General features: G+C 42.8%; 1 protein-coding gene across 1 annotated transcript; it reads right to left on the bottom strand.

Moving 5' to 3' along the window:
- Window positions 1–1,452: 1,452 nt before the first annotated feature.
- Window positions 1,453–27,228, bottom strand: NLRP13 (NLR family pyrin domain containing 13). The gene is made up of 10 exons (XM_059905389.1): window positions 27,176–27,228; window positions 26,633–26,958; window positions 22,744–22,812; window positions 18,440–20,027; window positions 16,010–16,177; window positions 13,398–13,565; window positions 11,938–12,108; window positions 7,641–7,811; window positions 4,609–4,779; window positions 1,453–1,627 (listed from the first exon to the last, which is right to left on the bottom strand). Exons 1-10 carry the CDS (start codon window positions 27,226–27,228, stop codon window positions 1,453–1,455), a joined length of 3,060 nt encoding a protein of 1,019 aa, XP_059761372.1.
- Between the last annotated feature and the right edge of the window lie 233 nt (window positions 27,229–27,461).

A 27,461-nucleotide genomic window follows, 5' to 3' on the forward strand; every position in this document is an offset into this window, starting at 1 on the left:
GCCATTTGCAGCAATATGGATGGACCTAGAGATTATCATACTAAGCGAAGTAAGTCAGACAAATATATCACTTATATGTGGAATCTTATAATATATATATATACATACATATATGTGTGTATACACACTCACACACACAAATGAACTTGTATTTACAAAACAGAAATAGACCCACAGAGGTAGAAAATAAACTTTACAGTTACCAAAATGGTAGGGATAAATTAGGAGCTTGGGATTAACATATATACACTACTATATATAAAATAAACAACAAGGACCTATTGTATAGCATAGAGAACTATACGAAATATTTTGTAATAACCTATAAGGGAAAAGCATCTGAAAAAGAATAGATGTAGATACAGTAATGTATAACTGAATCATTGTGCTTTACACCTGAAACTAACAAAACATTGTAAATCCAACCGTACTTCAATTTTTTTTTAATGTATGACCTAGGTGTGAAGTTGGTAGTATAAAATCCTCAATGTACAGATTCTGACCAACTTCCCAAAGTAGGCAAGCTTCCTTGGTATCCAAGAGGATTTCTGCCAAAATGTGCTTAGTTTAATGTCTTTCTCAAAATAAATAAATAAATAAAACCACTGCTTACCTTTCTGATCTCATCTCCAGAATACTGAGCCAGGTGGAGAGTGTTCTAATGCTCTTCTTTCAACACCTCCAAGGGTAGCACAAAGCTTGATCCAACCTCAGAGCCTTTGCACATGCTACTGCAACTTCCTTAGAACGCACTATCCCTCACCTCCATTCACTGTTCAAGTTCCCCTCCTGACACGTGGATTCCTCCCTCTCAGCCTCGTTGGGACTCAAGATCAATGACACCATCACAGAGGTGCCTTCCCTTACTACCCTGATCACCCTTGCTTTCCATACCACAACCGGGAGTTTCCCTTCATAGCATTAATGGCAACTAACACTGCTTTTATATGTCTCAGATTTGCCATCTCCCTAAGAGGAATCCACAGCCATGAGGAAAAGGCTCAGGACCATTTGTTTCCCACTGACTACACGGTGCACAGTCAGCACTGAAAAGGAATTTGCGGAGTGAATGTCTGTTGAGTGAAACAGACTAGGTACCAGAATGAGAACATTGAGGGTACTCACTGCCAAAATACACAAACGTCTATAGGACCATGCCATCCAATATGGTAGTCAGTAGGCACATGTGGCTATTTAAGTTAATTCAACCTAAATAAAGTTAAAAGGTCAGTTCCTCCATCACACGAAGCACGTTTCAAGTGTCTAGCACCTGCACGCGGCTAGCGGCTACTCTGTTGGACAAGGCGGATACAGACCACCTCCTTCGTTACTAAGAGTTCTGCTGGCCACCATTGCCCTAGGAAACTGAACGCAGGATAACCTGCCTGCTCACTTTAGAACATCACCCAATTCATCCCCATCTCGGCAGCTGCTTCCCCGTGTCAGCTGGGATTACCCGAGTTTCCGTAGTTTGCACGTCGATTTTTTCAAGGACGTCCACAGCGTGTTGACTCCCTCTGGCCCCAGGTCATTCCCTAGAAGGTTCAGATTAACCAGGCTTTTACTGCTTCTGAGAACTGAGGACAGAGGCCAGCAGCAATCAGGTGTCAAATTGCATTTCTCCAACCTAGGGGTGGGTGGGACAGAAGCGTGAAAGATGGTCCTCCAAGACTGAGAAATTAGAAATAAAAGTGATTCAAGATTTAGGGGGAAATACACTACGGAAACAGACTGGCTAACACATGCCAGACACTTTTCCAAGTGCTGATGCCTAACTCATTTAATCCATATACCAATCCTATAAAAGGTAGAGGACATCTTAAACCCCATTTGACAGATGAGGATAAACTGAAGTTTAGCCTGCCCGAATGTGAAAGAAACAATTTTAGTATAAAGTGGATGCGTTCATTTAAAAGGCCCTGGAAAGGACTAAAATAGCATTACTACCCCTTCATTACACTTTTTCCATCTTATTTCTAAATGTAACGATACAAAAATCTAAAAATATAGTTGGCTAGCTACTAGGAATACAAAAACGAAAGTGACAAAATGTATTACATCAGTTTAACACAGTGGAAATTTCCATCTAAGTCTATAAAGAAATGTGGTCTGTGGCTATTCATGCAAAATTTGATGCGCAAAGAGTAGAGGGAAGGGATGTATTTCCGTAGGTTGGAAGAGGTTGGGTAGATTCCAGGGGATGCTTCAGGATAAAGGTACCATTTGATGGACAGGAAGAGCATGATGAGAAAAACACGGGCTCCAGTGTCAAACAGGTGTGCACCACCCTCTCAGGTCTAACACCCCCAGCAGGGCTTTTACCACTATTACCACTGTATTATATATCATTGACCTTGATTGTGTTCCTTTAATGTTGTGCCTTCAGTCTTCTAGGCCAGTGTTTCTCAATCAGGAGTGATTTTTCCCCCCAGAGATTTGGTGATGTCTTAAGACTGGGGAGGTGCTAATGGCATCTGGTGGGTAGAGTGATGCAGGGATGCAGCTCAACATCCTACAGTGCACAGGACAGCCTGCCACCACCAAGGATTACCCAGCCCGAAATATCAGTAGTGCTGAGACTGAGAAACCCTGGTCTAGATGGTAAAGATGGAACCCAGTGTACACAAATATGGGACCTGCAGGGAGCTGCTTTAAGGCTACAACACTGGAGAATGAGGCTGGATGGAAGTGAACCGAGTATCAGGAAAGAATTCATCCTTGAAGACAATGCAGTAACTTTTGGCAGATGTTTTACTGTTTTCTGCCTCTGGGGAGGAGAGCTTAGATAGAGAGAGGGCTTAAAACCAGACCTCATTATTTTTAAAGCATAACTATGACCCTGATTGACTTGTATAAATCTTGTGGCTTCTCCTTGACCTGCAGGATAAAGAATATTGCACCTGAAGATGCTTCTTGAAGGATAGAAATGTGGTGAAAAACAAATGGCCTCTGACTTATTTCAATTAGCATAATGTCCTCAAATTACATCCATGTCACAAATAGCAGGCTTTCCACAGAGGAAGACAATTATTGTGCGATATCACTTATATGTGGAATCTAAAAAAGCCAAACTCAAAGAAACAGAGTAGAATGGTGGTTTCCAGGGATGAGGGAAGGGGGAAAAGGGAGATATTGGTCCAAAGGTACAAACTTCCAGTTATAAGATGAAGAAATTCTGGGGATCAAATGTAAAGCATGGTGACTATAGTTAATAGTACTGTTTTATATACTTGATAGTTATTAAGAGCATAAATCTTAAATGTTCTCACGACCAAAAAGAAAGGGCAACTCTGTGATGGGATGGAGGTGTTACCTAATGTAGGGTGGTAATCATTTTGCAATAGATAAATGTATCAAATCCGAAGGTTGTACACCTTAAACATACACAATGTTATGTATCCATTATATCTCGATAAAGCTGGAAGAAAAAGGAATTGGCTTTTGGACTAGGTTCCTGTCCCCATCTTTATTTAGCTAAATGAGCTCCTTGACTCAGTTTCCTCCTCAGTAAAATGGGTATAAAAGTAGCAACCTCCTCATACCTCCATGCTGGAGTATGAAGTGATGATTGTAACGTGCTTCCCGTTTCCAAGCACATAGTAAGCATTCAAACGATACCTTGCCCTACAGAATTTTTTCCTACATAGTCTTATCCCCTTTCCCTACACCCATCACTCGGTTCCAACCACATGTTATTAAATTTCCCTGCAACATCCACCTCTGAGCCCTTGTATATGCTGTCACCCTTTGCCAAGAGCTTTCCCCCCCTTCTTTTCAGGGGCAAGAACTCAAGTTTCAAGGCTCAAGGCCTAAGCTCCTCAGTACAGTTTTCCCCAAGCACCTAGGCAGTTTGTGAGAACAACCAGAGCCATTGCCTATGTGAAAAATTGCTATCATTTGAGCCACATTTCACCAAACATCCTATTACTTGAGGCTAAGCCATCTCAGTTTGCTGAGCAAATGCATCACATTGTGGTTAAAAATCAGCCTTCCCCTTAGACAGGAAAGATTCTCAGGGTAGGAAGCATGTAACACTGTCTCCCTCCTCGGGACCTACTCTCCAAAATGTACTGATTAAAAGAAATAATATTTACAATAGATCAAGGATGGGGCTAATGAGAGTTAAACACTTTCTCTAAACTTGGAGCTTATTGCCAAGCAAAAGATATTTTTAAAAGGAGAACATGTCCATCATTTCCCACCTTCTTAACCAACCCCCCTGCCGACAAGGAACCATTTATTATTCCCTCCCCAGCCCAAGAGTAGACACAGGGGACTTCCCACAAAAAGGAAAACATTGACTCTTGCTAAAGATAGATAATAGATAAATAATGACAGGTAGGTAGGTAGATAGGGATTGATACATATATCCATAGATAATAGATGTATACATAGATGATAGAGAGACAGAGATAGATACAGATAGATGAGAGAGATGAGAGATTATAGAATAAATCTTTCAGGTAGAATGTAAACTATCGCTGACTCTAGTTATAAGGTTAATGGTAATTCTTTGTACCACTTTTGCACCTTTTCTGTAAATTCAATATATTACCAGAATAAAAAGTAACCAAAAAAAAAAAAAAAAAAAGAAAAGTATCAACTCACCCAAGCGTCTCCAGTGCACAACTTGGACATTTCAGAATCCTGCACAGCTCTCTCACCCCATCATCCTGAACATCATTTTTCCCAACATCCAGAATTTTCACATTATGATTGTACTTGAGGGCGTGAGTAAGCTCCCGACAGCCCTCCACTGTGAAAGAACAATCTGACAAGCTGCAAAATAAAAAAACATACAAAAGAGAGAAAAGTAATCCTTGAATCCTTAGTCTCCGTGTATTTCAGACACCTCACTTTCTTCTAAGGAAGAAAGATGCCAAAACCAGACTTCTTCTCCTGAGCCCTAGAAAGAGGAGGGTGCTGGTTGGGAGGTCTGAACCCCTGGGTGATCTATTTACCTGTGAAAGGAAGAAAGTAGAAGGAACAGCCATGGAGGCCTCTCCCTCCCTCCCCAGGCCATCGACAGGCTTGTCTATGTGAAGGGCTTCTCTCTGTGACACTGATCACCAGAGCACCCAGACTCTTTTGCTAACAGAGAACACGTTTTTCAGCCTTTGAGCTCAACAGTTGAGCTGAAAAAGACAGCAGGACTCTCACTTAAGGGCAGATCTAAATTCCTGAGAATGAATTATTATACCAAATAAGTTCAAGACGAGTAATCCAGGTAAACACTTGGAGAGAGAAAGAGAGAATTAAAGGAGGGGCAAGTTGAAAGGGAGAGACACAGAGATGAAAGAGAACAGAGACACACAGAGAAACTAAGATACACAGAAGGGGAGGAGAGAGACATGAAATAATTAAAGAGTGCCACCTTAAGTGGGAGGTGTACATAAGGCAAAAATCCTTAAGACATAAAAGGAAAAGTTTGGCTTCATGAAAAATATCCACATGGTTAAAACTCTCAAGAGCCAAGCCTAAGGGAACTGCCAGCAAGATAAACAACCTATGTAAATTATACCCAAAAGGGCTCCATTTCCCTACCGAAGAATGCCTACAAGTCAGTAGGAAAAGAAACCCAAAAACCCAATAGGAAAAAAAATAGTCAAGTTTTATCAAAAGGTTTTTCATTTGGAAGTTTACACAAATGGTTTTCAACATTTGAAAGCTGCTCAAGTCCATTCTTATTCACAGGATGCAAATATACAAGGACTTTGAGTTTACCAAGGAAGGTACATGACCCTTGGGCCTGGACCCAAAATAAGCTTGGGGGTTTAGATGAAAGGAGATTGGCTGTGAATCAATACTTGTTGAAGTCGGGTAATGGAGTAGATTAAATACTACTCTGTCTACTTTTGCCTAAGTTTCAGTATTTCCATGGAAGAATAAAAATAGGTTGAGCCATCATTTTTCTACCTCTCAAATTGACAAAGATCAAGGAGGTTTGGCAACACTATATGTGAAGGTGTGGATAAAAGGTGCTCTTGGCTGGTGGCAGTGTTATATAGCGAAGGACAATGTGGCAACGTGTGTGAATTTTGACTGTCATGCTGAGGGAAGTAAGTCAGACGGAGAAAGACAAATATATGATATCGCTTATAGGTGGAATCCTAAAAAATGGTACAGATGAACTTATTTACAAAACTGAAATAGAGTCACAGATGTGGAAAACAAACTTATGTTTACCAGGGGGGAAAGGAGGGTAGGGATAAATTGGGAGATTGGGATTGACATATATACACTACTATATATAACACAGATAACTAATAAGAACCTCCTGTACAGCACAGGGAACGCTACTCAATACTCTGTAATGACCGATATGGGAAAAGAATCAAAAAAGAGTGAATATATGTATAACTGATTCACTTTGCTGTACACCTGAAACTAACACAACATTGTAAATTAACTGTACTCCAATAAAAAATTTTAAGAATGGCCCAACAAAAAAATAATAAAAATTTTTGATTGCAGATACCCTTTGATCCAGCTATTCTATTTCTAGGAACTTATTCTACAAGTATATTTACATATGTCCAAAATGATACAGGTACACAGATACACTGCATAACTTTTATAACTATTCCAAAAGATTGGAAACAACCAGAGTACTTATTATATAAATACAATACTCATTCAACAGATTACTATGTAGTCATAAAAAGGTTAACCTTGTTATGTATGGATGTGGAATAGTCTCAGATATGTTGTTCGGGGTGGACATTTTCATGTTAATAAATGCTGAGTTTATAAAAATGTATATATGCACAAAGGCCTATGGAAGGATTAAAAAAGTGACAAATATACAAAATCACTTCCATTATGACTGGCAAACTACGGAGACTTCTGACTTCTGTATCAGACACGGAATAGCACATTGTATAGAAAAGAGCTAGCCTCGCATCCCTGGCCCTTGTCCACAGAAAGCCCTGCTGGCAAGGCTAGCTTGGCCCTTGGCTGCCATCTGGGAACTTGGATTTCAGGAGAGTTCCCCCGATTCTCTGCTCAGAGTGACTCACTGTGCCTAAGCTGTGCAAACAGCGTGGTTTATGCTGAACCCCTGCTTTCCCCGTGGAAGCCTAGACTCTCGATATGTGCTGGGCAGAAGGTGTCCACACGAGCAGCGCCCAATCAAAGTCTTGAGCGTCGAGTCTGTCATGGGCGTCCCTGGTGGACGGCCTTGCACGTGTGTTGCCACAACTCTTTGCTGGGAGAATGCAGTGTGTCTTGGGTGATTCCGCTGGGAGAGAATTCCTGGGAGCTTATACCTGGTTTCCTCTGGACCTCAACCCATGCAACTTTTTCTCTCTGCTGATTTTGCTATTTCCCTTCACAGAATAAATAATAAATCACAGCCACGAACACGACTGTATGCTGAGTTCTTTGAGTCCTCCCAGTGAATCATCAAACCCGTGGGGTGGTCTTGGTGACCCCCAAGACCACTGTGGTTGGTCCTTAACAGCCTTGCCATCTTTTCCCCTCCAGCACCAACACCTACCCACACGCCCCCACCTCCAGCAAAACCAGCCCCTCTATGGACTGGCTACCACGCCCAGGACGCAAACCCCATCTGGACCTCAGGTCAAGTCACATGACTCTCCTCTCAGCCACTAACCCAGAGGGAAGTGGATGAAACTTACTTCAGGTTCTGCAGGTTACAATCTGGACGACTCAGGGCCTCACACAGAAACTTCACTCCCTCATCTCCCAGGTTATTCTTCCGCAGATTCAGGTGTGTCAAGCTCTTATTCTGGAGGAGAGCGTCTGACAAATATCTACAACTGGGTGCACCAAGCTGGCAGGACCAGAGCCTGTGGGGTCAGAACCGCAGACACAGACGCTCAGGAGAGCAGCCCAAAGTGATTCCCCTCCTTCCAGGTCACCCACGGGGTCTCCCTAGACCTGAGTCCAGGACGTGCCGAGTATCTGTGCATACTTATCCTTTCTCGGTCCATTTTTGTGCAATGCGCACACCAAGAATGTGCTAGTCAGTCATGATTGGGTTAAAAAAAATAAAGGAATGACGGTCAAAGGATACAAAGTTTCAGTTACGGGAGATAACTAATTCCTGAAGATCTACTATACCGCCTAGACCATGCCTACAGCTGACAAAACTACATCGTATACTTAAAACCGTGTAAGAGCCTATGTTAAATGTTACCACACACCAAAAAACGTAATAATAAAGGAAGTGGGAAGAAACTTCGGGAGGTGATGGATATGTTCATGGCCTTGATGGTAGTGATGGTTTCACAGTGTGTATTTATCCCCAAACTCACCGAACTGTATACATTAAGTATGTGCAGCTTCCTACGTGTCAACAAGATAAAGTTTAATGTAAGAATTTTTTTAAATTTTTAAGTAAAAATGTTAAATGAAGGGAAAATATTTTAAATAGCTTTGAGGCAGCTGAGGATGAACCCCAGGTGCTGCAGCCAGTCAGATGTGGGTTCAAAGGCCACTCAGCCGTTACCAGGTGTTGTTAGGTGAGCTGTGTTATTCCCTTCAGCCTTCATCTTCTCCGTTCTGAAGTGGGACTACGGTCTGTTATAGAAGCACGGGGCAGCACTTGGCAAGGGTGCAGTACAGGTTATAGGAGATATGTAATAGAGATGTTATATATCAGATCACAGGTTTATTATAACAGTTATCTAACATCTATTTATATATTAGGTATTATATTATGTAATTATATAATAGATCTACAGGTATTATATAACAGGTATATGTAATACATGTTATTATATAACATATTTATTACATAAATATATATTACATATAATAGTTATATAATATATAATAGGCTATATTATGTATCATCTTATTGTATATTATTAATATTAATATATATCATAGTAAATGTACTATATGAAAGTATATGGAGGAACTCCCTGGTGGTCCAGTGGTTAGGACTTGGTGCTTTCACTGCTGTGGCCTGGGATTGATCCCTGGTCAGGAAACTAAGATCCCGCAAGCCACAGGGCATGGCCAAAAACAATAACATAAAGTATATGGCATAAATTATTATTATGAATATACATCATAGTAAATGTAATATATTAAAGTATATGGTGTAAGTATAATTATTATTTTATAATATATTATTAGCATAACTGAACATGTATAATATTAGTTCTTGTTATATATGTATTAATGGCCTATTAACATTCTGGTTCTTTGAGGCTTAGGGCTAGGCGAGTACTAATCATTGGTTTCTTTGTTCAGACTCCATGGCCTTTCACTGTAATCACCACCTTGGATGTACCTAAGGACCTTGGCCTTTTCCAGTCTTTTATACTCACCCGAATGATATCCAACCCCAGGAAAACTCAACTCTCCATCTATTCCACACCTGCCCCCAAGAAGCAGAGTGTAGCTAGAGAAGAAAATATCTCTGTAATCAGCTTGGCATCCACCACTGCATGTGGACTCTCATCCCTACCCATCGATCCCCTTGAGTCCTACAGTCTTATATACACCTGCTCTGGTAACATCTCTGCATGGTTAATTCACAGGCATTCCACTCTCCTATGTCCCAATCCAAACTCCTCACACCCAAGCCAGTCTTCACCCAGCAGCCCAAGCCCATCACCTGGAGGTGTTCTTGCTTCCTTTCCCTCCTAAACCACCCCTAACCCATCAGGAAGTTCCCATGGATCTATCGTCAAATATACCCTGAAGTCCTACACCTCATCCAAGCCAGCTCTCTCTTATCCTCTTGCCTGGGGTACAGGCACTTGCTTCTTCTCAAACTTTTGTCCCTTATTATAGTCCATCCTTCAAGAACAGCCTGGGTGATCTTTCAGAGTACCTCACTGTCAGTCAAACCTCCAAACAAAACACAAAATCCTACCCTGCCTGGGCGTATTCAGGCATCTTGCTGCCTCTCCAGCTTCATCTTCTCCCGTTATCCCCTCTCACAGGACTCCGGCCATACTAGTTTCCTTGTACAACACCTCCAAGCTCATTTGAACCTCAGAGCCTTTGCCCTCCTATCCCTTCTCTCTGCTTGTGGCTTCCTCCCCGACTTTCTTCAAGTCTCTGCTTCAAGTGTCACCTCCTCAGGTAGGCTGGTGGGAGAATACCTGAGGAGAAACCAATCCCACCACTATTTCTTGTCTATTCATTCCACTTTTTTTTTCATATCTGAACTATTGCTGTTGTTTGTATCTCACTCCTAAAACTGCATCCTCCACACAGGCAAAAAGCTTGTCTATCTTAACCACCCCCAACCTTGGCGCCAGCTCTGTATCTGGAGATAGGAGCTCAGAGATCAGCTGACTAAAGCATCATCATTTCCTGGGGTCCTGGGACTTCCCTGGTGGTCCAGTGGCTGGGACTCAGTGCTTCCAATGCAGGGGGCCTGGGTTCCATCCCTGGTCAGGGAACTAGATCCCGCATGCCGCAACTAAAAGATCCCGCATGCTGCAACTGAAAGATCCCGCATGCCGTAACTAAAAGATCCTGCATGCCGCAACTAAAAGATCCCGCATGCTGCAACTGAAAGATCCCGCATGCTGCAACTAAAAGATCCCGCATGCCGCAACTAAAGATCAATTAAAAGATCCCACATGAGACACGGGGCCCACCTCCCGAGGGCGCCAGCACGGCCCCGGGGAGCGCGAGGAGCCGGCAGGCGCGCGGCCTGCTCTTGGCAGCCTGATCCGCCATGCTTGGCACCCCCCGCCCCCAAGGTGGCGTCCAAGCCCCAGGGAAGATGGTGTCCTGAATCCTCTCCAGAGCCGTGGTGTTGGTGTTTGGAATGCTTTATCCTGCATATTATTCATACAAAGCTGTGAAAACAAAAAACGTGAAGGAATATGGAGGAAGAATAATGAAACATTCAACTCACAAAGCAAGAAGAATATCAGAATTAAAGGAATCTGTAAAGAAAGTAGGATGAATAAAGCAATAAAAAAGCAGAAATAAAAATAAAACCGAAACCAAGAGAATTACAATATCTAAGAGTTGTTCCCTTCAATGAGTCTAGTAAGATAAACACTTGAAATAGCTTAAGGTAGGGAGAAGACTAGAAAAAGGATTGACAAAATAAACAAGAAACGGTTTAAGCAAGCAATGCTAAGCTTAAGTGACAGAAAATTAAGGTTATATAATGGACGGCTTTAAATGAATGCGTAACATAGTTCTTTCTAAAATTTTACAAAGAATTTTTTTTGGACCTAGAGAGTGTCATACAGAGTGAAGTAAGTCAGAAAGAGAAAAACAAATATTGTATATTAACGCATATATGTAGAATCTAGAAAAATGGTATAGATGACCTTAATTGCCAAGCAGAAATAGAGAGACAGATGTAAAAAACAAATGTATGGATATGAAGCGGGAAAGGGGTGGGGTGGGAGGAATTGGGAGATTGGGATTGGCACCTATACGCTATTGATACTATGTATAAAATAGACAACTGATGGGAACATACTGTATAGCACAGGGAACTCTACTTAATGCACTGTAGTGTCCTAAGTGGAGGGGATATATGTATATGTATGGCTGATTCATTTTGCTGTGCAGTAGAAGCTAACACAACGTTGTAAAGCAACTATACCCCAATAAAAATTAATTAAAGGAAAAAAAAAAAGATCCCACATGCCACAACTAAAGATCCAGCATGCCGCAGTGAAGATCCCACATGCCGCAACTAAGACCCGGCACAGCCAAATAAATAAATAAATATTTTTAAAAAATTTCCTGAGGTCCCTGTTAAAACTGAATTTCTTGTCACAATCTCCAGAGACTGATTCAACAAATTTGGGGGTGCTACTCAGAATCTATGTTTAGAGCAATGACTAGCACATTGATAACTGTTCCGTGAATGTTAGTTTTCAATGACATAACTGGATCCCGAATGAAGGAGCCACTGTCTTCTTCAATGCCTAACCCCACGGAGGGTCATTTCCAGACACCGAAGGAGGAGGAACTTACACCAGTCTCTCTAAGACACACTCGGGGTGAGTCAGGGAAGCACACAGCAGCTTCACACCATCATCCTGGAGCTGATTAATTCCCAGGCACAGTCGAGTCATTCCCTGGGTGCTGATGAGAAGCAAGGCCAGGTCCTCACAGTGGGCCGCCAACAGGTTGCATTTCTCCAGGCTGTGGGAGGTGAAGATGCAAGGTGAGCCACAGCTATGTCCGGTTTCCTATCTCCTTCTCAAACTCTCAGTCCCTTGGGCCATACATCTGGGACTCAAAATCATGGAAAGGTTAAATTAGATAAGGAACATAATCTTCATGGAGGAGAATAATGTGGGTAAAGGTAAGATTTCTCATTCTCATTCCTACCGACCTTTAGGGCAGATCATTCTTGATTATAGGGGGCCCTCCGGTACACCGTAGGATACTGATCATACCTGATCAATGCCAGGAGCACTAGATTACCCACTAGATGCCAGGAGCGTCCTCCCCTTCCCAAAGCTGGAAAACAAGCCTGTGTCCAGACACTGCCTAATGTTCCCAGTGGGGACAAAACTGGCCCTCGCTGAAAACCACTGTGTTTAGAGGAGGCTGGCAGAAGCCTAAGCAGGTTATACAAAAGAAGCTGATGGTCGAGATGCCCAAGATCAAGGTGAAGGCAAAGCTGGCTGAGACGGAGCCCTAAGGAGAATGGTAAGAAGAATGAAGATGACAAGAACTGTGCCAGTGGGATGGGGGATCAACAGGGGGACCCCCAAGGCTCCCAAAACCCAGTCCCACTGCCAACCCCACGCTGCCACTCAAACGTGCAAAGAAAGTATTTCTGAAAAAGCAGGAGGACTTACGACAGCTCCTTCAGGGGGCACTTGGACACCCCAATGGGCCCCTGCAGTCTTTTCAGCTCAGCATTACAGAGATCATTGTCCCCCAGGCTGAGGAATTTCAGACTTGAGTTCTTGCTGAGTTCCATGAAGAACTGATGACAAACCCTAGGGGTGAGGCCACACGATTCCAACCTATCGAAGAGGCCCCAGGATAGGCAGTTACTCCTGAGAAGAGTGGTCTTTGTTTAGAGACCCCCTTGCTCCATGAACAAGAGCTGATTTCTCCCTGTTTCTCATCCTTTCAAAGACAAGACGGCTATGCCCTTTCAAGTCAGTGCTACTCAAAGTGTGGTCCACAGTCCGGCATCACCTCAGAGTCTATTAGAAATGCTAATTATCAGGCCCCTCAATAGACCTGCTGGATCCTGGGGGTGGATTCCAGGAATCTGTGTTTTAACATGCCCCCTTGAGTGATTCTGATATACGTTAAAATCTGAGAACAACTTCTCTACACCCATGCGTTTTTTTCCCTCTTTGCTAGTCTTTCTCTGTTTTCTTTTTCTGCAGTGTTAACTCCTGTCCTCCCAATGAATCATCAAACCTATGCGTGATCTTGGGGACAGATCTGGAAGAGCAAAGACTTACCACAGATACTTGAGGTTGCAGGCTGAGTGCCTCAAAGTTCTAAAAATCATCTTGGACACAGTAATTCCTAGGTTGTTAGAGCTCAGATCCAGGTGGGTCAGCTTGTGGTTACCATGAAGCACGATGACAAGCTCCTTCAGAATCTTCACAGGAGACATCGATTTGCACCTGAGGAAGAGAGGCAGTGAGAAAGTTTTGGGAGAGAAGCCTGCTTCCTCATCTTTCCTTTCTAACACACATGTACACAACCTCAAGGATGATGTACAAGACATAAGAGGAGGGACTTCCCTGGTGGTGCAGTGGTTAAGAATCCACCTGCCAATGCAGGGGACACGGGTTTGAGCTCTGGTCCAGGAAGATCCCACATGCCACGGAGCAACTAAGCCCATGGGCCACAACTACTGAGCCTGTGCTCCAGAGCCCGTGCTCTGCAACAAGAGAAGCCATCGCAATGAGAAGCCCGCGCACCGCAACAAAGAGTAGCCCCTGCTCGCCACAACTAGAGAAAGCCCACGTGCAGCAACAAAGACCCAAAGTGGCCAAAAATAAATAAATAAATTTATTTCCAAACATAAAATAGATAGCTATTGGGAAGCAGCCACATAGCACAGGGAGATCAGCTCAGTGCTTTGTGACCACCTAGAGGGGTGGGATAGGGAGGGTAGGAGGGAGGGAGATGCAAGAGGGAAGAGATATGGGAACATATGTATATGTATAACTGATTCACTTTGTTATAAAGCAGAAACTAACACACCACTGTAAAGCAATTATACTCCAATAAAGATGTTAAAAAAAAACATAAGAGGAGTCCAAAAATTTATTTGAGTCGTGGTACTAAAATGTTGAAAAGGCAATCTCAAACATGATCACTAAGCTCAGTTGGATGTATGAAGTCAGGAATCCATCCTCTCCCCACTCCTCCCCAGATCTAATGTAAGATGTCCTGGGGCTGCCGACACTCTTCTAGGGAGGCGACCACCCATCCCACACCAACCCAGAGAGGACTGGTGAGAACAACTCTCTCGTTTTCTTCTTGAACTTGTTTCTCCTTATCTTGAGAACTAAGTTATAGAATGAAAATAGAAGAAAAAAAAAAGAAAGAAAGAAAGAAAGGAAAAGGACGTCGAAGGCTGTTTAAGCCTGCCACCCGTGTATTTGATCTGGTTCACTCAACACAGAAGTCTGAGGACAAACATCATTGTCAACTCTTCTGCTCTTAACTTGTTGAATCAGTGCCTGCACCTGATTTTTAGACCTTGAGGCATGACCTTGAGGCATGACCTTGAGAAAGGTGGAGGGAGAGTAGGATAGAGTTAGTTGTCCTAGACTCCAGAACATCTGACCAAATTCCATCTCAAATTCCACTCTAAGTACTACTGGCAGTGTCCTTTATCAGTTAATTTCTTCCCTGGCTTCTCCCTCAAGGTCGACCTCCACCTGCTAATTCTTCCCTATCTTTGAGCGAGATTTGAGAATCTGTCATTTCTACTTGTAGCATGCTATAGGACCACTAAGTTTCAATCCCAAATTATGCTTCATATCCAATGTATAGATCTTTACTCAAATATCTTTCAGGTAGATAGGGAAGGCAGAGGGGGTCTCCCCTATCTAAAAGTGCAAAGCTTCCCTCTTTCACACCCTTTCTGAGTTGCTGAACTGATTTCCTTCTGCTTTAGGAGACGTCACCATCTCATATACCATCCTGATTATTTAAGTTTGTTTCTCCAACCCAATGTAAGCTCCATGAAGGCAAGAATTACCTGTTCTGTTCACTGCTATAACCTCAGAACAGATAACAGATGCTCAATAAATATGTATCGAATGAATAAATGCTGTACCACAAATGATCTACCTTTCCTTAAGACACAGAGCACGTCTCATGGACTCCACATACCTTTAGCTCTTTTCAAACACTTTGCCCCTACCATGCCCTAGAAATTTTCTATTCCTTCATATTTGGCTCAAAAAGCAGTCCACCTTAAATGTCTTAAGGAAAAAGTAGTTTGTCTACATGTATCTCTAGTGCAAGATAGATTGCCCTTTTTTAGTTAAAATTATGAGATGAATTATTTATTTATTTTTGAATCATCACTTTTAGTTTCACAATGGTACACTAAATATCCCATCTTCTATGTTTTCTGGTTATTTCCTCTCAGAAAATCACACTATACAACTTTCTGTAGAGGTGATGCCAGAACCCCCTATCTGAGTTGCTGTTGTGATACCTAAACTATTAAAGGTTCAGCTTCAAATAAACCAAGCAGAAATACAGGATGCCATTTACAAGGGAATGTCATATACTAATTGAATTCTAACGCCATATTCATGACAATAATTGAGTTGTTAATGGCTCTAAAACAATGTGCTCTAGAATGGTCAAATCCCTTCTGACCAACTTGCCACCTACTGCCGCAGAAGATGGCCATTTTAAAAAATTTCAATCTACTTTGCCTAAGTAACAGCTTCATGAATGTAAGTCTCTTTATTTTATTCTCCTGCACACCTAGCTTACTTTCTGGCCAATAGATAACTCACGGCTGTCATCAAAAAAAAAAAAAAAAGTGGGTTATCCTCCTATTGTATTCTTCAAACCGTGAGAGTCTCACACTTACGTCAGTTTTTGGAGTTTGCACCTTGGATTTCTCAGCTTATAACAGAGTTCCTTCATAGATGAAGTATTAAGCTTGCTGTTACTCAGGTCCAGCTCTCTCATGTTCCCATTGCAAAACACAGAGCAAATATCCTCCCACTGATGTTTCCTGAAATCGCCAACCCCTGTCCTTGGTAAGGGAGAGAGAGAAGGCTGATGAGAGTAAATGAAACTCAACCAACACCCAGAATATGATCTACAGGAGGCAAGAAAAGACCTTAACAAAAGAGACTCACTGGAGCTCTGAATATGAAAATGTGTAACCAAAAAAGCATAGTTCGCACAACACCAGATGTTTTATTCCCACAATCCTTAACAATTCTTTTTGGAGGAAAGCAACCACATAAGTGAGGCGGACCACAGGTATACTCCTTAAGAGTTCAGACTTAAAGTTAAATAGACTTAAAACAGATTCAGAGCTCTGCCTCCTAGTATTGAATCTCTGTGCTCCAATTTTCTATCTCCAAAATGTGCCTAGTAAAATTTACTCTCATAGGATTTTGTGATGATTAAAGAAGATTCATGCAAATATTTAGATCTTAGAATTATTAGAATTCTAATTATTTAGAATTTCCCTGATGCAGTAGGCTCTCAATGTTAAGAATAAAAGAGCAATACAGTCAGAAATTAAATTTTTTTATCTCAGATGATATGAGGGAAGTAAAACAAAGAATATATTCTGAAAGCACCTGGAGGATATAAAGTTCTACTCCGTAAGTCCAGAATTGTAACTGGTTAAAGTAGTTGTTTCCAACCTTAAGTGTACTTGTATGTGTGTATGTGTGTTGTGTATACATGCCTGTGCTTTCATGTGTTTAACACCCCAGTTAATACTGATATACAGAGTTTAAAACCACTGAGGAGAAAAAGCAGTAAGAAGCTGTGCTGTAGAAAAGTAAGACATAACCCAACATCAGAAGATCTGTTATGAACTTTAGGGAAGGTCTTAAACTTCCTTAAGTCTTAGGGTGATCATGAATGAAGTGAGGACTGATGTTGTCTGGGCATTAATTCTCATAATAAATGGGATGATCCTTAGAAAATCACTTATAGTAAGGGCACTTACTCACATGACCCAACAGTGAATGCTACCTAAATCAAGTCCCCTATTTAAGTTTTAGGGATTCCAGTATAGGACAAATGATAGTCTATATGTATTGGACATTAATTACCCCAGACTCCCAAACCAAGCGTCTTACTAATATTCCAATGTGGGTGAACACAAAGAAATTAGTCTACTCAAAATCTTAACTTATTAAAAGCAGAGGGCTTCCCTGGTGGCGCAGTGGTTGAGAATCTGCCTGCCAATGCAGGGGACACGGGTTCGAGCCCTGGTCTGGGAAGATCCCACATGCCGCGGAGCGACTGGACCCGTGAGCCACAATTACTGAGCCTGCGCGTCTGGAGCCTGTGCTCCGCAACAAGAGAGGCCGCGATAGTGAGAGGCCCGCGCACCGCGATGAAGAGTGGCCCCCGCTTGCCACAACTAGAGAAAGCCCTCGCACAGAAACGAAGACCCAACACAGCCATAAATAAATAAACAAATAAATAAATAAAATTAAAAGCAGAAATAATAACATTAGTATCATTAATTAAAAAAAAAAATCTTAACTTGTTCAATCCAAATTGGACTGGTGCTTCTTATAGATTTGAGGGTTAAACAGGAAAGGATTTGAGAACATGAACAGCAGCTCCTGTCTCAAGATAAGAATTTAGAAAACATTCCCGGGACCTGAAATAAGTAGCAGAACAGTCAGGTTTCCTTATCTTCCAGCTCAGAAGCCAGAAGTGTCAGTGATGGGATAAGGTCGTAGGAGAAGAACCAAAATTAGCTCAAGTATTTTTAAGGTTCTTCTTCCAGGAGGACAAAGGGACAAACTCATCAGAACAAGCTTTTAAGATTTTGTTGACACCATCGGTCCCACCCTGGCTCCAATGTATGCTCAAAGGAGAGGCATACAGCATTTTATTTAAGTTCTGGAGCTCTGAAAGGGAGCTGGGCTACTTAATAGTCACATTGACTAAGAAAATTGTGCTTTTATTCTGCAGTTTTCTCATCTCTGAATAACAATAAGAGATCCCCCTCCACTAAGTTATGGACACCAGTTTGACACAAGTAGATGTTATAGTACAATGCCTGGCACATAAACCTTCAACACACAGTGCCTGAGATATAAAATCTACCTCTAAGTAGATGAGTTGAGTACCCAGTGAACCCTCCATGACACCTAAAGGAAAATGTTCTCACAGACTGGAGCTGATCTAGAATGTTTGGTCAATCATAACCATTGATAACACAACCACAGACCCCCCAGTTTTTCATGGAAGAACTTGGGCAGAGCCTGTGAAGATGAGAGAAACTTAGGGAAGGGATGGTTTTTGCATTACTCACTCCAGAGTTTCCGAGGCAGAAGTCAATTTCATCTCAAGGATGGGACCGCTGACAGAGAGCCTCAGCTTACGTAAGTTTTGACAGTGCTTTAGGCAAAAGGAGGAAACCTGGAGGTGCTGATACCCATGAATGTCGAGATCAGCTTCAAGGAGGTGATTCAAAATCTGCCTTATAAAATTTTCGTCCTGAGTCTCACACAAGCACTGGAAAAACTGTAGGAATTCGAAGTGGACTGAGACAGCATCATACTTCTCCAACCCTTCTGCCCAATCTAATAATTCGTCCATTACCCTGGGAGACATTTCACAGTGTAACGTATCTTCTAGCTCTCTTGCTAGGTCTGTATTTAAAAGACCGAAGAAAAAAAGAGCCATCTGATGCCAATAGAAGTTTGTGTTGGCAAAGGCGTCATTCAGGAGCACCCTCATCTCTTGATGCTTTGGGGGACCACCAAGGGATCCTCTTGTTCCCCAGAGCACATAAAACATGGCCCCCAAAAATGCCTGGAAACCTTGGTGAGTGAAAGAAATGCACTCTTCACAGTCACTGACCTTTCGCAGAATATTCAACCTCAAGAGAGAATCAATAAAAGAGGCTTCCAGATGCCCTTGTTCCATGACCTCTTTTGCAAATGTGAAGTTTGAGAACCACATCCCCTCTGCAGCCAGACAGCACAAGGCTCTCCACTGTTCTGGCAAGCTCTGATCTGACAAGCTCACCTCTGCCATGGCAAACAAGCTGCAGAAAAAATAGGCATAGATGCTGGTGGTGGTCTGTGTGGCCAGCCGGAAAGAAGGATTACTTGCCGTCTGCCACTTCAGGCTGGAACACACAGTCCAGCACACCAGGGGGGCAGAGCAGGAATCAAATAGAGTTTCCATTTTTCTTATCAGATTCAAGATTTTATTAGCTTTGTCTAGGTCACCAAAGAACTTGATGAAATACTCCTCCCGGTCTCCCTCTGTGAACCCTGAGACGACAACAAAGCATGGATTCACTAACAAATTTTTAAGATCTCGATTACCATAGTCTCTGGTCGTTATCAGTAAGGTAGCTGTGGGAACCAACTCCTTCTTCAACAAGTGGACTAGGATTCTGGCCAGTGGGAGCTGCTGGTACCAGTCTGTACAGGGCGGGCTTTCGTACAAGTTGGAAGACACAGTCATTTCTTCAAAGCCATCAATGACAAACAGGAGCCTCTCGGGATGACTCCTGAACTCTTCGATGGGGACCTGAGAGTCAGGCCAGTCCCGGGAAAGCAGGCCAGCAAAGGTGGTGTTCACAATCTCTCCCACTTTATGGCAGCTGATGTAGAAAACATAGGAGAACTGGTGCTGAAAGAGTATGCCCTCTGCCCAGTGTAGCATGACCTTCATTGCCAGGGTGGTCTTCCCAACGCCCGCCAGGCCCTCCAGTACGATCGGCAGTGGCTGGGCTCCAGCCCCGTTAGGACGCAGTAGACTCCTCAGCAATTTGTGTTCCTGCTCCACCGTGCTGTGGAGATATATATGGTCATCAGGCCAAGGAATGTTGTCCCACAGAACCAGTATTTTCATCCTCATCTTCTCTCTGTATCTTCTTCTGTGAGCTAAAACGGAAGGGAGGCAAAAGAGATGGCCGAAAGGCACATGAAAGGATACTCAACATTGTTAATTATGAGAGAAATGCAAATCAAAACTACAATGAGGTACCACCTCACACCGGCCAGAATGGCCACCATCAAAAAATCTATAAATAATAACTCTATAAAATTTATAAATAATAAGTGCTGGAGAGGGTGTGGAGTAAAGGGAACCCTCCTACACTGTTGGTGGGAATGTCAATTGGTGCAGCCGCTATGGAAAACAGTATGGAGGTTCCTTAAAAAACTCAAAATAGAGCTACCATATGCCCATTCCTGGGCGTATATCCGAAGAAGACCATAATCTGAAAAGATACGTGCACCCCAATGTTCATTGCAGCATTATTTATGATAGCCAAGACATGGAAGCAACCTAAATGTCCATCAACAGAGGAATGGATATATATACGTGAATCACTGTGCTGTATACCTGAAAGTAACACAACATTGTACATCAACTATACTTCAATTTAAAAAGAAAAAAGAAAGTGGAATTCAAGATTAAATGGAGTCCCAGGATGGCAGCTACGTGGCAACCGATATGGAATGGAGAAGGGTATGGGGCTTCTGGAAACTGTCTAGAAATTATGACAAGGGAGCCAACTGATTCCTTGATATGTTTGATGGTATTATGCTTCCCAAAGAATTTTGGGATGATGTAATGGTAGTTGCATAGAAAGTTAAACCAAAACAAAGCAATTATTACCTCAAACAAAAATAGAAAACGGGGGCTTCTCTGGTGGCGCAGTGGTTAAGAATCCGCCTGCCAATGCAGGGGACACGGGTTCAAGCCCTGGTCCGGGAAGATCCCACATGCCACAGAGCAACTAAGCCCCTGTGCCACAACTATTGAGCCTGTGATCTAGCGCCCGAGTGCCAAAACTACTGAGTCCACGCACCACAACTACAGAAGCCCGTGTGCCTAGAGCCTGTGCTCCGCGACAAGAGAAGCCACTGCAATGAGAAGCCCACGCACCGCAACAAAGAGTAGCCCCCGCTCACTGCAACTAGACACAGCCCACGAACAGCAACGAAGACCCAACGCAGCCAAAAATAAATAAATAAATAATTTTTAAAAATAGAAAATGGTTCCCCCATAAAGGCATGTGTAGTGGGCTCAACAGTGACCCCCCAAAAGATATATCCACATCTGAATCCCCAGAACCTTATGTGACAAAAGATGTGATTACCGACCTTGAGAGGAGAAGTTTATCCTGGATTGCGCCCAATGCAATCAGATGTATTTCCATAAAAGAGAGGCAGACAGAATTCCGAGACAAAAGAGGAGGCCACGTGACCCCAGAGGTGGGAATTGAAGTGATGCTCCCACAAGCCCAGGAATGCCAGCAGCCACAGGAAGCTGGAAAGACGAAAGACCGATTCTCTCCCCAGGCTTCTGGAGGAAGCACAGCCCTGCTGACCCCTTGGTTTTGGACATTTTCTCTCCAGCACTTAGAAAATAAACTTCTATTATTTAAGCACCCGGTCTGTGTTAGTTTATTACAGCAGCCCTAGAAAATGAATATAGCATGTAATCCTGATTAATTACATGGCTCAGCACTGACTTATATCCACATGACACTCAATGCCTGGTCCTCCAAATCATACTTTTATTGGAGGATAAATGAGAAGAGATACTTACCTGCCATGATGAGTCAGCAGATAATTGATTGAAAACCTAAGAAATGGCAGTATACGTTAATCACTTATGAACATAGAAATAAATAGCCAAAGTGGCAGCCAAGAGAGGCTGTGGTTGATTCCACAGAACTGAAGTCCAGGGTTGGGCAAAGGATCAATGATTTTCATTGCAAGTTTTGCATTTTCTGTGATTCTTTTTGGATTATACACAAGTACAGCATGTATTTCTTTGATGCAACTTAACTTGTTCCATCACAGTAGGTATTAGTTTGTCCATGTGAAAAATCTCCATGGGGCCACCAATACAAAAAAATACAGCTACGCAGCATTACTCACAATAGCCAAAATATGGAAGCAACTTAAGTGTCCATCAACAGATGAATGGATAAGGAAGATGTGGTACATATACACAATGGATTATTAGCCATAAAAAGAAAGAAATCTTGCCCCTGTAGCAACATGGATGGACTTGGAGGGTATTATGCTCAGTGAAATAAGTCAGACAGAGAAAGACAAATACTATACAATATCACTTATATGTGGCATCTAAGAAATGCAACAAACTAGTGATAGTAACAAAAAAGCAGCAGACTCAGTTATAGAGAACAAACTAGTGGTTGCCAGTGGCAAAAGGGAAGCAGGGAGGGGCAGTAGAGAGGGTGGGGGACCGGGGTGTACAAACTATTGTGTGTGAGATAGGCTACAAGAATGTAGTGTACAACATGGGGAATATAGCCAATAGTTTGTAATAACTGTAAATAGAGTGCAACCTTTAAAAATTGTGTAAAGAATACATATAACTATTAATGCAACACAAAGTCCAGAAACAGACACTGGTATCTCAGACCTTGGAGGGGACCCAGAGGAAATGTCCAGTTTATGGTAACCTATTCCTCAGTAGGCAGCTGGAAGAACAGATTGTCAAGTTTCTGGCAGACTATAAATTGAAGACAGTTTCAAAGGAGGTGGCAAATGTGGAACCCATAAAATGAATGTTCCATCAAGCAATTTGTCTGTAATCATCACAAAGTAGTAGGCAAACCTGTTTCTTCTTCCAGCATCTCTGGTTCTTCTTGGTTTGGATCTTGGGGTCCCCATACCTGTGCCATCTCTGAAATAAAACAGTGATGATGGGGTAGTGAGATTTCCCCTGGCTGAAAAACAAGTTAATAATGATGGATGGTCTTAGTAGAACCAACCATTTCTCTTACAGACTTGGAATTGAAGAGACTGAAAATCATTACCTTCAAGCCTCATCAACCCAGCTACTTTGGAAACATGCTACTTTGCAAAGACCACAGCACACATTAAAAGCACATCCCTGCCTGGGGGCCTTGGATCCAGCCAGCCTCCTGTCTGGAATGCTCTCCCCCCAACCCCAATATCCACTTGGCTCACTCCCTCCCCTCCGAGTCTCTGCTCAAATCTTAGTGCCTCAGTAGTGTCTGATGATCCTGATTAACACTGCACCTGATTCCTCCAGCACACACCTTAGGCAGACCCCACCCGCACTTCCCTCCACTCTCCATTGCATTTGTCACCTTCTAGCACACCCTATAATGTACTTATTCATCACATCCATTACCTGTCTCCCCACACCGGAGGAGGAGACCGGTAGCCAACCTGTGTTTGTTCACTGATGTACCCCAAGTGTGCACAGCAATGCCAGCACACGGAAGCCACTCTAATATTTTGGAAATAAAATGCCATGGAAGAAAAGCACTGAGAATTGGTCTAACCCCAGCCTCCTGATGTGTTTCACATAACCACTCAGAAAGTCCTATTCTCAAAAACTAAAGGACCCCTTCCATGTCTCCCCGTGCACCATATGATCCAGCAATCCCACTCCTGGGCTTATATCTGGAGAAAACCATAATCCAAAAAGATACATGCACCCCAATGTTCATTGCAGCACTATTTACAATAGCCAGGACATGGAAGCAACCTAAGTGTCCATCAACAGAGGAATAAAGAAGATGTGGTACATATGAACAATGGAATATTACTCAGCCATAAAAAAGAATGAAGTAATACCATCTGCAGCAACATGGATGCAACTAGAGATTACCATACTAAGTAAAGTAAGTCAGATGGAGAAAGACATATATCATATATCAAATATCAATATCAAATTAACATATATCGTATATCATATATATTCCACTCATATGTGGAATCTAATGTTTTTAAAAATGGTACAAATGAACTTATCCACACAACAGAAACAGACTTACAGTTATCAAAAACAAACTTATGGTTACCAAAAGGGGGAACATTGGGGAGGAGGGATAAATTGAGGAGTTTTGGATTGACATACACACAAGATAGACAACAAGGATCTACTGTATAGCACAGGAAAATCTACTCACTATTCTATGATAACCTATATGGGAAAAATATCTAAAAAAAGAATGAATATATGTATATGTATAACTGAATCGCTTTGCTGTACACCTGAAACTAACATTGTAAATCAACTATACTCCAATAAAATTAAAATAAAAAAAAAAATCAGAAAGTATAAAAAAAAAAAAAGAGCTGGGCTGTTCCAAATGAACAGCCTGGAATTTAAATCTAATTTCTTAAAAAAAAAAAAAAATCCCAGTTCTCACTTCCGTTTGGCCATCTATGGAAGCCTGTTGAACTAAAGATCCACCCCTTCTCCCAGATCTGATGAACTAGTCTTGGTTGGGTGGAGAGTGTGTACAGTGAGATGGTAAAGACCCTCCCAGTTCTGATACTGCCTGTCTGGCATCATTCTCAATGATGATGTAGGATCTGGAAACCACCAGGGAAGGTGATACTGTTAAGAGAAAAACTGTCCCAAAGATGAACAAATGATTGAGAATCTACACTGCACCCAACGCCTTATAAGTTTTCACCCTAGAAACTCAGTTAGGTGCAGCTAGCTCCGTTTTCAATAAGAGAGAATGGGGCCCAGTGGTACATAATTTGTCCTGGGTTACAGTTGGTGACGTGGAACCAGCCTTTGAATCCAGCTCTGTTCTTAAAACCTGAACTCTTAAACCCGTAGTCCCTAAAAGACAGCACACTTGTGCCTATAAACATGTGCATTCACAGACTCACTCACAAATCCCTCTGCCACAGCACCGTTCAAGTATAGAAACTCTCACTGTGCCATGTTTCCTAGAAGATGGAGCTGATGGGGGCATCAGTTATCCTGACCTGTCCACTGGTCCCTTTATATCATCTCCCACATTGCTGTGGGATGGGTATGATCTAGGGCTTCCTCCTGCTTAGGAGGTACCTTCTGCAAGCCCCACCCCTTTAGAAGGCCAGGTGGGAACCAGGTAAGGACTGGGGAAAAGGGGCTCCTGTGATGCAGCTTCAAGCAGGGCATTGACATTGCCAATTAGGACCAGTGGCCAGGAAGGAAGTTCTTCTTTAATGTCAATTCTCCTCTGTGCCAATGTCTCTCTCTGGAATTGCCAAATGGGATTTAAGGATTCTAGATCCCATTCCCAAGCTCTCTGTTCAACATCTGCCTATTCCAGACAACCATATGTAAGGGATTTATGATGGGGAGAGGGGAGGAGAGGAAGATGGAACTGAAGATGCAGGGAAATCGAGTCCCCATCCCCTCGTCCTGCCCAGAAGATGCTCGAAGCCTGAATTCCTGTGACTCAGAACCTCCAATGCCCAAAGCTCTGATGGGGAAGACTTCATGTTGCCAACTCCCATCCCATTCCTTGAACTCATGCTCTCATTCTAGGGCAAGAGAAGCAGTACATGGTCAAGCACAGAGGATTTGGACACCCACTGCCTGGCTTCACATCCCACCTCTGTGACCTTGGGCAATTTACTTGAGCTTTGTGCCTCAGTTTCCTTGTCTGTAAAACAGGAATAACAGAACCCCCTTCTTATGAGAGTGTGAAAAGTCAGTACCAATGCACAGAAAGCATTAAGATTAGTGCCTGGCTTGTAACAGGCACCAGCAAAAGTTATTAATTTCTACAGGTCTCAGAGGCAGCCAGGTCTGCCAGAAAGTGACATACGCATTCCTAAAACTCTCTGCAGTAGGTAAAGTTGCGGGCAAAAACCAGATGAAAAATGAGATCCGTGATACGTTTTAAAAAGACAAACAATTGGGCTTCCCTGGTGGCGCAGTGGTTGAGAATCTGCCTGCCAATGCAGGGGACACGGGTTCGAGCCCTGGTCTGGGAAGATCCCACATGCCACGGAGCAACTGGGCCCGTGAGCCACAATTACTGAGCCTGCGCGTCTGGAGCCTGTGCTCCGCAACAAGAGAGGCCGCGATGGTGAGAGGCCCGCGCACCGCGATGAAGAGTGGTCCCCACTTGCCGCAACTAGAGAAAGCCCTCGCACAGAAACGAAGACTCAACACAGTCATAAATAAATAAATAAAAGAACGTGAATTTCTAAAAAAAAAAAAAAAAAAGACAAACAATTAAAATGGTAGCACAGTTTTATACTTGCTAACTAACTGTGAAACACATGACTAGTACAATAAATACTGCAATGCTACAATAAATGCTATAATATTACAATAAATAAATGAATGTTACAGCCGGGTACAGTTTCGTTGTGGGATTTTTGCATTTACCTCTTTGGAAAAAATCATGCATAAGCAAACATGAAATTCCCATGGTGAGCAAATCATCCCCTAATGCAACAATTGCATTGGCACAAATCTGCATTTTCAAAAGCAGCCTTGGAACAGAACTAAATATGCATGTTTCAATTCCCTCTTCTTGCTTTTGATCACCATCCCCTCCGAGGCTAGAGCTCCAAACTTTCACAGCCTTTATACTTTTAAACTTTCATTCCCGTCAGGGAGAGTCTTTCTTAGGGGGGAGACCAGCAATTTGGAAGGACCCCATAAAACTCCAACAGCAACCACCCGGCTCCCACGAGCACCAGGAAGCTATCCCCCGCACAGACCCACTCACCATTCATCTCTGCTCTCATTTGCTCACATAGCGAAGTCAGCTTCATGTGCTCAAAGATGCGGAGGGTCACGTCCCATATCTGCCTTACTGATAAGTGTTCTTTCAACAGACAGAGCAGGTTAGTGGGACTGATGGCTTTCAAGTTTGCCCAGGAGAGCTTCTGGACGTTCTCAGGCAGCAGCTGTGGGGACTGGACACAAAGTTTGAAATCCTCCAGCTGATACCGATCCAAGCCCATCAGGTGAGACAGCAGCTTATCACTGGAGCCATCATCTACAAAGACGCTAAGAGAAGAAGTCATCTGGCCCAACACGCAAGGTTTCCAGCTTCACTCAAGAACGCTTACAGCCACAAAATGAATAGCACCTGTAGAAGATAGACAGCTAAGACCATGAACCATGACTTGCACCTGCTTCAAGACTATCTAATCTAGCCACGTGTTCTGTTTTCTCCTCACAGCACCTCCTGCTCCCTGTGTTTGTGTGGCTTATTTCTCTCCCTCTCTCTCTTCCACATGAATGTCAAGTCGCTTTGAACACAGACCTTGCCTGTCCTAGGCTGTACCACCAGTGCCTAGAAAAGCACTGGACAGACATGAGGACCTCAGCTCTAAGGAGAAGGAAAAACGATACTGATGGAAGAAATGTTCACATCGTGAGGTATAGGGAGGTCCTTCTGGATGATACATGATTTGGCTTGAACTTGACGTTAGCTAGAACAGCCTGTCTTCGGGCCTGTCACACGTACATTGTACATCTGCTTTAACCATGAAGTGTGGCTCTGGCTCATCATCCAGTTATAGGAAGGGTTAAGTCTCAACCCCCTGCAG

This window comes from Balaenoptera ricei, chromosome 19, assembly GCF_028023285.1.
Source record: "Balaenoptera ricei isolate mBalRic1 chromosome 19, mBalRic1.hap2, whole genome shotgun sequence".
Lineage (NCBI taxonomy): Eukaryota > Metazoa > Chordata > Mammalia > Artiodactyla > Balaenopteridae > Balaenoptera > Balaenoptera ricei.

What these genes read in the sequence shown, in the direction of transcription:
- NLRP13 (XM_059905389.1), bottom strand. Translation starts at nt 27,228, where the DNA reads ATGTCTGTCCAGTGCTTTTCTAGGCACTGGTGGTACAGCCTAGGACAG. An exon ending in TGTGTCTTAGAGAGACTGGT is followed by an intron (nt 7,812 to 11,937) that starts GTAAGTTCCTCC and finishes CTGACCCCACAG; the next exon opens with GCTCTGGTCCTGCCAGCTTG. An exon ending in TGTAACCTGCAGAACCTGAA is followed by an intron (nt 4,780 to 7,640) that starts GTAAGTTTCATC and finishes TTTATTTTGCAG; the next exon opens with CTTGTCAGATTGTTCTTTCA.